At 35.2% G+C, this 10,030-nt stretch overlaps 1 protein-coding gene across 4 annotated transcripts in view; it reads left to right on the plus strand.

The window, feature by feature from the left end:
* LOC106458664 (protein TANC2-like) overlaps positions 1 to 10,030 on the plus strand; it is a 117,121-nt gene that overhangs the window by 17,121 nt on the left and 89,970 nt on the right. Inside the window, exon 1 of one of the 4 annotated variants that reach the window (XM_022384924.1) lies at positions 7,584 to 7,689. The exons of 2 other annotated variants lie outside the window; for them this stretch is intronic. Coding sequence is in view for 1 of the 2 variants with exons in the window: in XM_022384923.1 (XP_022240631.1) it covers positions 7,821 to 7,833 (13 nt within the window). In the remaining variant the exon portion in view is untranslated. Of the gene's footprint in view, positions 1 to 7,583; positions 7,690 to 7,814; positions 7,834 to 10,030 lie in introns of those variants that run through there. One more of the 4 variants, XM_022384923.1, reaches the window with a different exon arrangement.

Raw genomic sequence — 10,030 nt, forward strand, 5'->3', positions numbered from 1 at the left:
CCTGCCACCACAGTTTTTAAGGCTAAAGTCACCTGAACGAAATTTGCTAAGCCATCGTTCATACTTACGAACATTTAAAAGATTTCCATAAACTTCTTTGATATTCTTTGATGGCTACAGAGGCGTTGTTTCTCTTCGTGTATTCAAACAGCATTACATGCCGAATGTTTGTCTCGTCGTGTACCATCACTATTAGGGATTAGAGTAAACTAAACTTTACACATTATATAGGCTACACTGACGTGACGTTTAGGCGGTCCGTTTAACTATTATACGTGATGTACGTTTTTTTTTTTGGGGGGGGGGGTAATGAAAGTGTTCTAAAACGCGACATTAATTTCTTGACGACCTAATATTTGTGAAAGAACACGATGTCAGAACATGTTAATGACAAATTACAAGGTAATAGTTTACTATGAAATGACTACAATCGCTGTTGTTATAGTGACACAACTTCAAACATACGTTTTTCAATGAGACATCTGGTTTTTGATTATTATTGTTATTATATTTCTCATAGTCGAGTGTACCTTCGATCCGGAGTCTGGAAATAGTGTATCAATATCAACCCCTCCATTACTTAATCCAATTCTGCATGTGTCAGAACGTAGTTGCACATATTGTTGGTACTAACGTAAAATACATAAAATGCGAGGTTCAAAGACCACTCCTTATGATTCACAGTGGCCCCTGATGTGTCGTTCAAGCTCCTTCATTATCCCCAATAAAAGCCTCAGTAGGACTCGTCCATAGTACCTGAGCACATGTGTTAAGTTTGGTCCCACTTACTTATGAGTGGGGAGTATGAAAATAGTTTTAAAAATGGCGTCCCCAGAATCCCGAGGATGCCAGGAACACAAAATCCAATTCCGGGTTCGAGTTAAGCAGCCCAGCAAACTTTCTCCTAGATCCTCGTCATGCCAGGGTGACTTTCCGGACACGTTTTAGTCCCCCTTGAAACTTCCCTTAGTAGTGGGGCTACGTCACCCCGAGTTGCCTGCCAACCATTGGTCTTGTTATCTCCGCGGTTATGAGAGGATTTTGCAGGCATTAACAAAATCACAAACACAAAACATGAATTAATATATAAGATATTGGGTAACATAGACAAAGATTAAGATTTCCACGACAAACGCATAGACTGTAAGAACATTCGTAAAGCAGAATTATTATAGGGCTCCTTCCATAATATTATAATCAAAATAAAATATATTAAATTCATATCAAATTAGGTCATTTTATAATGTAAAATATCTACTGTTCTGAAAATCATAATTAGTGCTGAAAAACTAAATACGTAGTGTCGCAGCACTAGTACTGCAACAAAGTCTTTTCGAAGTCTTTTCAGACTACCCCCTCAGTGTAATGTTCGAATGCAGTTCGAATTTCTTTGCTCAGCAAATCTTCTTCGAAAAGTCGCTCCTATCTCATAGTACAGCGTAAAATGTTTTATTTTGTTTTTTTATCACGCTCAATATTTCGGTTGAGGCAACAATTACAGGAAGGAAACAGCAAAACTGTAATGATCACTTCCAGAAAGTTTAGTGTTCAATCGGATACTGCCTGTGTACGTGTAGACGTAAAGCACAATTTGTAAGCTCGGCTCGTTCTCATCCAGGATTGTTAAACACTGGGAAATATAGAACGGAATCTTCCATTCTACTTGTTTATAGCCTCAAAAAGGATATCCAGCTGATACATTGACTCTATTTATGGGTCAGTATAATCTAGTAACAGCAACGGGCTTATAAAAAAGAATCGTTCTTAATTTCCGTTTTTGTTTTCATGCATCTCGCTTGATGGTGCCTTCTTCCCATTTCTCAGCAAGAGTGTCAGTTTCTTTACGAATGCCTTCAAACTTTTCTCCTATAACCAATACATTGTCTTTTACACGTTGAAATATTATCTACAGTCTTTGGCAAGGTTCATGCTATGTTATTGTATATTCGACATAGCCTTAATAATTCTAAATGCATGTTCCAATACACTAGAATGAAAAAGAAACCAAACTTCTGAACATCTTTCAAAAGGCCACTCGCACTTGCTGAGGCTCCTTCATCGTCAGTATTAAGCTGCAAAGTTATTGTCGTTAAGATGCCACTAAATCAAATGGTCAATACAACATCGTGTTGAAATTCCCATTGCTTAAACACATAGTTTCTGCAACTTTCTTTTAATCTTCTTATTCATGTCTTCATCTGCAGCCAGTTGAACCCATTGTATATCACTCGCTGAAAACAAAATGTGTATTTCCTATATAATTTCGAGAAATGTTTTTACAAGCACACAGCTCTCTACATCACTTTTCGAAGTAAGGCTCAAATCATATGCATCACGATGTTTACATAAGACACTTTGAATATTCTTATCAGATTATTCTTTTTAAATCTATAATATGCCTGCCCTGCTCATACAAAAATATTCCATTGCACCCCCTGCCCGCGACACTTGTTTATATCTATCCCACACTCCCAGAGAATGTGAATTAAATATTTCTTTAATCCTTCTTCAGTTTGGTCTTCTACCAGGTAAAATCCCAGGAAAATTTTCTTGATGGTTTATTTAGAGAAATTAGTAACAACAGTATAAGAAAATGAAGGACGTACCTAACACTGGCGCACCATTTATTTCAGTAATCAATATCGACTTTAGCTTGCTCGTAAGGATCAGTTCGTGTTGAATGGTTGAAGATAGGTAGTTTATACTTACCTTCTGGTAATTCAATAATTGCTCTTAAAACAACGTCGTATTACGCTAAGAAACTGATAAGTGCACGAAAGTTGCCACTATTTGACTGGGTGAATTTGTCAAGATCGCTACGAAAAGTTATAGTTACTTAATCACCCTTTTCCTTTTTTTTTGTAGAATTTCACTCTCTATGACATTTATTGTTTAAACTGACTTCCTAAGAGATTTATTGTTCAAACAAGCTTTCTAGGTAATTTGTTGTTCCAATTGGTATCTCAGAGGATTTGTTGTTCAGAAATTGGCCTTTTAGAATATTTGTTGTTCCAATTGGTATCTCAGAGGATTTGTTGTTCAGAAATTGGCCTTTTAGAATATTTGTTGTTCAAAGTGATTTCCTAGGAGATTTGTTGTTTAAACAAGCTTTCTAGGTAATTCATTTGTTCCAATTGGTATCTCTGAAGATTTATTGTTCAAACTGACTTCCTAGGAGATTTGTTTTTTAAGCGTCTTTTTCTATAACTCCCCATCTTTTTCACTGTTCATGCACCATAACTGATGCAAGATGAAAAAATAGTTAGTTCATGTCTTTATACCTTAGATCCAATGTTCCTCCAATTCGAGATTCCCCGTACTCACTCTGGTCTGAACGGTTATGGTTTCTGTCAGCGAATGGCAAATATGGTTTACGATAGTATAGTTACCTATCACAGCTATATTTGTTCTATATGTAATCCATCTACTCTTTAGATGTTCTAACATTTTTCTGAAAATCTTCTATTGTATATATTATATTGAAATTTAACGCCTGTGAATCGAAATGACCAATGTTGTACATTAATATATTTGAGATTGTCACTAATCCACGCCCCCCAGTGGCACAGCGGTATGTCTGCGGACTCACAACCCTAGAATTCGGATTTCGATACCCGCGGTGGGCAGAACACAGATAGCCCATTGTGTAGTTTTGTGCTTAATTTTAAACAAACACTAATCCACATTAAATAATCAAAGTTGGTTCGTTTCAATCACAAGCTGGATTAAATAATCCATTCTGAGCATGAGATTATTTTTTTGTTGGTGGTGATAACTGACGTTAAGCTATTAGAACAAACAGAACCAATAGCTGCTGGTACTGCTAATGAATGATGTTGCCTTTATTTACTTTAATTAACTGTTCTGGAGATTTCATTGGGCGTGTTTGTACTAAAACAAAGATCACTACAGTAGTGCTGGTACTCGTAATGAATGATGTTGGTTATCTTCGCTTGGTTAACTGTTCTGACGATTTGAATGATGTTGCCTTTATTTACTTTAATTAACTGTTCTGGAGATTTCATTGGGCGTGTTTGTACTAAAACAAAGATCACTGCAGTAGTGCTGGTACTCGTAATGAATGATGTTGGTTATCTTCGCTTGGGTCACTGTTCTGACGATTTGAATGATGTTGCCTTTATTTACTTTAATTAACTGTTCTGGAGATTTCATTGGGCGTGTTTGTACTAAAACAAAGATCACTACAGTAGTGCTGGTACTCGTAATGAATGATGTTGGTTATCTTCGCTTGGATCACTGTTCTGACGATTTGAATGATGTTGCCTTTATTTACTTTAATTAACTGTTCTGGAGATTTCATTGGGCGTGTTTGTACTAAAACAAAGATCACTGCAGTAGTGCTGGTACTCGTAATGAATGATGTTGATTATCTTCGCTTGGATCACTGTTCTGACGAATTGAATGATGTTGCCTTTATTTACTTTAATTAACTGTTCTGGAGATTTCATTGGGCGTGTTTGTACGAAAACAAAGAGCTCTACAGTAGTGCTGGTACTCGTAATGAATGGTGTTGGTTATCTTCGCTTGGATCACTGTTCTGACGCTTTATTGGACATTCTGGAGCATTCGACACAACTAACTACTATGTTTGGTGACTGTTGATCGATATCTTCTAGTTCTACAATTATTACTGAAACAAGCTTGTGAATTTTAGAGCTCCTTACTTCCAGCTTTTAGGCGCCTTGGATTTTCATGTTGTTCTCCAAATTAGAACAACTCTCATCCATTTCACCATGTTTGACGTGTTTACTATGGATATCTCTAACTTTTCAGCTATCTTTCTCTTCTCGGATCCAGAGAAATTTATACACGATTAGACGGCAATTGTGCAAACAAAAATCATGTACTGGTAATTAATTTAAATAGTTCCATGATTTAAGAACGAGATTAGGTAATTCCCATCTTGTGGAAATGTAAATACGATCCCGTACTTACAGTTAGTTACTGGTGTTGTGTGTTATTTTTCAAGTGAGTGCAATATTATTATTAATATTGAAATATTTTTCATGTTGACGGCTATCATATGACTCGTTATATATTATTAGCAGAAGTCAAATTTCCCTGGAAATTCATTACTGATACCATGGGTTCCCATGACAAAAACCTTATTAATAATTGGTGTTCTTCGTTTAGCGCAAAGCTACACAATAGACTATGCAGTTCTGTCAATCGCAAGGAATCGAATCCCGGATTTTAGCATTGTAAGTCTGGAAACTTATTACTGACCCACCGGTGCACTTTGCGGGGGCGTCTGGTATTTCGTTTAAGACCTCACATTAAAAAAAAAAAAAGTTGAGGCTGGGACCTTTCAGAGGTCGGAGTACCGATTCCATTATATATATAGAACAATCGCACTATCTGCCTTTCCTGCAATAACTAACTATATGGCCGACTCAACGCACCTGAATTTATTGTTGCTATAATGAGTATAATTGAGAACAACTAAGTAGTTAAACAACAGACGCGTAAAGAAATAGTGCCAAAATGTAAATACTTGTAAGTGCTTTTGTAATATGAGAAATTGGCAGGTTTTATCCTTTTAAGGTTATCTCATATATACATAGAAACTGTTTTATTTCGATTACATTGTATCATACAAGATAAAGTATCACTGTTACAGTTCTGGCCGCTCTGGTATTTTGTATTAGCCAAGAAATTTTACACTCGGGTGGCAGCAACCTTAGAGGGCGAGCTTGTTTGTTGACGAGGATTCGAACCCGCCACCCACAAATTGCGAGTGGAGCGCCCCAACCAGCAGGCCTGCCAGGCCTTATCAGTACTATATCTAATACGTGCATTAATTAATATAAAACTATACAAAAAAAATGTACTTCCATTTATAACGTTACAGTAATCTTGTAATTACCACACAATTAAAGATAAAAAAGTATTATACTGTGAACAAGGCTTGATTTAATATTATCAACACAATTGGAGTAGAATATCATATTAGATCGTACAATGAGAAATAAAATTACTAATTAATCAAGTGCTTTTAACCGTTTTCTTCATAAACACGGTGTACATTTCAAACCCTTCTGTGATTACGCCTTTGTCAAGAAATGAAGATACATTGGTTGTCAGAACAACTTCATGAATAAGTAGATTAATCTCTTTTTCACTAACACCCCGAGGCTAAACGGTAAGTCTGCGGGCTTACAAGACGAAAAAACTGATAGGCCATTGTGTAGCTCTGTGTTTAATAACAAATGTACAAATCCCCTTCCATATAGCATGTGAAAGTTAGTTAAAGCAGGATAAAGGAGTTGGGATAAAAAAAAATAATAATAATAATAAGATGTGTCGATATTTGTGTAAGGTTATAATTATTTTTCTGTAGTTATGTGCTTCAGTAATGTGAATACAATTTTGTTTGTTTGTTACGGAATTCGCGCAAAGCTACACGAGGGCTATCTGCGCTAGCCATCCCTAATTTAGCAGTGTAAGACTAGATGGAAGGTAGCTAGTCATCACCCCCCTCCGCCAACTCTTGGGCTACTCTTTTACCAACGAATAGTGGGATTGGCCGTCACATTATAATGGTCCCACGGCTGAAAGGGCGAGCATGTTTGGTGTGAGGGGGATTCGAAGCCGCGACCCACAGATTGCGAGTCTAGCGCCCTAACCACCTGGCCATGCCGGGCCAAAAATACAATTTAATAGCATGATCAGCTTTAATTTATTTGACAATTAAATTCAATACTTCCAAATGGAATATACTATAAACAAAAAATACAGTTTACTTAATCATATCAACGGGCCTCCTAGTGGCACAGCGGCATGTCTGCGAACCTACAACGCTAGAAATCGGGTTTTGATACCCATGGTGGGCAGAGCACAGATAGTCCATTGTGTAGCTTCGTGCTTAGCTTTAAACAAATATATCAACAGAGTAGGCTCAACTTGTCTAACACATAATATCAAAACATCTAGATGGAGTATACTATAATTATATCTACAGATTTAACTTTTCTTATACTCTTAATGAGCATTTGTTGATAAAGTTTTTATAGCACCGGTTTCGGTTTCTTACGTGTGTTTTTTAAATCGTGTTGGTATTATTGATAAGTCAAATTATTCCCTCTGAAAAATATTTAAAATGTTTAATAAATAAAGCGAAAAATATTCCACGAGAAGAGAACTGTTCATTGTTTATTTGTTACTGAATGCAAATTAACGTTCCGGATTATTTTTTATTGTTATTATTACTAAACGCCTAACACATACCACAACGCTCGCTATGTTACGATAAATGGACAGTAGATGACCTTGAATATATTTTTGAGCATACCTTTCATACAGAACAATGTTTTTCATACTTAGCATACATACACATAGAGAAACAATCAGGGGTATTCAGGTGTGAAACTTCATTTTTATTGTTTCAACTTTAAATATCGGTGCACGAGATTTCGAATACTTTTATTCCAATATTTCATATACTACATATACACCGATACATAGTTGTTGAGCATGCGCAGTACGTGAGGCCTCTTTGTGGTTGAATGAAGCTGGAACAAATAACCCAAGTTAGTTTTGAGAGAAGCGGTGTGTGAGACGGTTTGCTTGAGATTTTGTGAAATGTTTGGACTTATTATAGTCGATAGTATCGGACTTAACATACTATTCTCTATTCATTCTATGGAACGTTTTATGACACGTTAAAAGGTAAGTGTGTTATACAAAGTTGTGGCTTTATCTTTAATATTTGCCTGGTCTATATTTCTGATTGTTCCACGTGCTTCGTAACTCTGTGAAATGCATGTGACCCTCAGCTCGGCTGTCAACGCCAACAGTCTATGATATTAGAAGGTAGGACTACTTATTACGACATGTGATATTGTACAAAAGACACATTTACTGATTTAGTTTATGTTTCAACTTGTTAGAGTAAATTTAATAATCTGTAAATAGTAGCGTTCATCCACTTTGAACTCGTTATAAAATAATACTCTTTTTACAGTTTAGTAAGACTTGAATAAAAACTAAACAGATATCTCATTAAATAATTTATATATACTTTCTGATAACTATTTCCAAGCAATATCTAAACTACTACTAGTACCAGTTAACACGGCGTTGTGATTTTCTATCAAAGATTCCTTTCTCTTAATATTTTTTTTCCCACTTTTAGTATTTCTTCTTCGAATATATTTACCAAAGCTAAAATTTACACAGTATTTTAAATTTACGTTGTTTTATGTGTATTAAAATGAATAAACATTCCAAAATATTATGAACTTATTAGTACATTGAAGTACATCGAGCTGGAGTGACTCAGTCGAGGTATTTAGGTCTACCTCTAATTTTTTTTTTATCCTGTTTGCAACACAACATTATTATTAGCAAGGAAGTAAGTCGCGAGCGAGGAAGTTTAGCACATCATGGCCATCTCGTGATTTATTCAGAACGTCATGCCGTGATATTCACTTAGGGCAGTTGGTGAAACTTGCGAAGCTAGATACTAAATATTAAATAACATTTCAAGCAAGGTTCTTACGTAATAAATATTTATCGATTGAAATATACTACAAATATGTTGGTTAGTGATTTTTTGTATCACATATAATAATATATATTTTTGAAAAGAATTAGGTTTTTACGTAGACGTTAATTTTTAATAAACTTGCTCAAGGCGTTTTATTTACACGGGACTTTTCTGTTCGTGAATGTTCGTAATTAGGTCTATGTTGTGTTCAAGCGCGAGAGTACCAGACGCCGTCTATGGACAAACTTTAGATTTAATTATGCAATATGGAATAATAAACAAATCTTCTGCAACATCTGTCTACCATTTCTTCGAGAAAGGTTTATTTAAATCTTCATTATATAAAGTTAAAGTCATTATAACTTGTGTTATCGTATATTTCTAGTCTCAAAGTTATTGAATACATTACCTTTAAAATTATAAGTTGATCTTGTATTACCATATAGTATAGAGACGTATAAGCTGAACTGGGAAATAATATCCCTAGACATCAGATTTCAATTTTAGCATTTTCAACAGCTGTAATTACCTGATCATACCGTCTAGTAACTGTCACGGTGATTTGCAGATAATGTCAGTTTATTGAATTTGTGAACTAGTTAAGTTTAGCTACTATTCAGATTAAGCCAGATACCGTACAATTTTGTGGCTAGATTAGATCAGTTAATGTCGTGATAACAGTGGTTTTATATTCAAACAACCCCTGGTTGAACGATGAATACCCTGTTTTAAACTCATCAACTATTCTCTCGTATCATTATTTTTTTTATCAGTAACTCGAGTACGAATTTCTTGAACCATCATGATTTGAGGTTAGAAGTCTTGAATTTTCAACGTCTACGACATACGAGTAACTGCTGATTTTCGATGATAAAAAATAAATAAAAATTCGTCTTCACTATTGTACCAAATTTATTATTATTTTAATATCAAATAGTACTGGTGTAATAAAGCAAGAGACTTTAACGGATATAAAAAATTAAAATATGTTTTTATGAATGTAAAAAAAAAAAAAAGATTCTTTCATAGACTCTATTAAATAGCCACCCAGTGGCATAATGGTATGTCTACGAACTTACAACACTAGAAACCGGATTTCGATACCCGTTGTGGGCAGAGCACAGATGGCCCATTGTGCAGCTTTGTGCTTAACTACAAACAAACTAATAAATACAGTACAACACGTCACGTACGTTCTGTGAGAAATACCTATGATATCGTAGACATAATATTTTGTAGATATGGCCGGAATTAAACATATCAATTCCTTACTCTTGCAGAACATGATACTTTTTGTTTGATTAAATCTCGAGAGCTTTGATTCATATGGCATTTTGTCGTGGTTTTAAGAGGGCCTACAGGGATAAGTCTTTTATCAAATCCACTGTGTGCGACATTCAACACAGGATAGCACCCACACACTTTCGCTTTGAAGTATTTATTCAATATATACAGCGTGGTCACAAGTAAATAGACACCACCTTTTCAGAAAAAAATGAAATTTTTCAGTCATATTCACAT

This window comes from Limulus polyphemus, unplaced genomic scaffold, assembly GCF_000517525.1.
Source record: "Limulus polyphemus unplaced genomic scaffold, Limulus_polyphemus-2.1.2 Scaffold498, whole genome shotgun sequence".
NCBI lineage: Eukaryota > Metazoa > Arthropoda > Merostomata > Xiphosura > Limulidae > Limulus > Limulus polyphemus.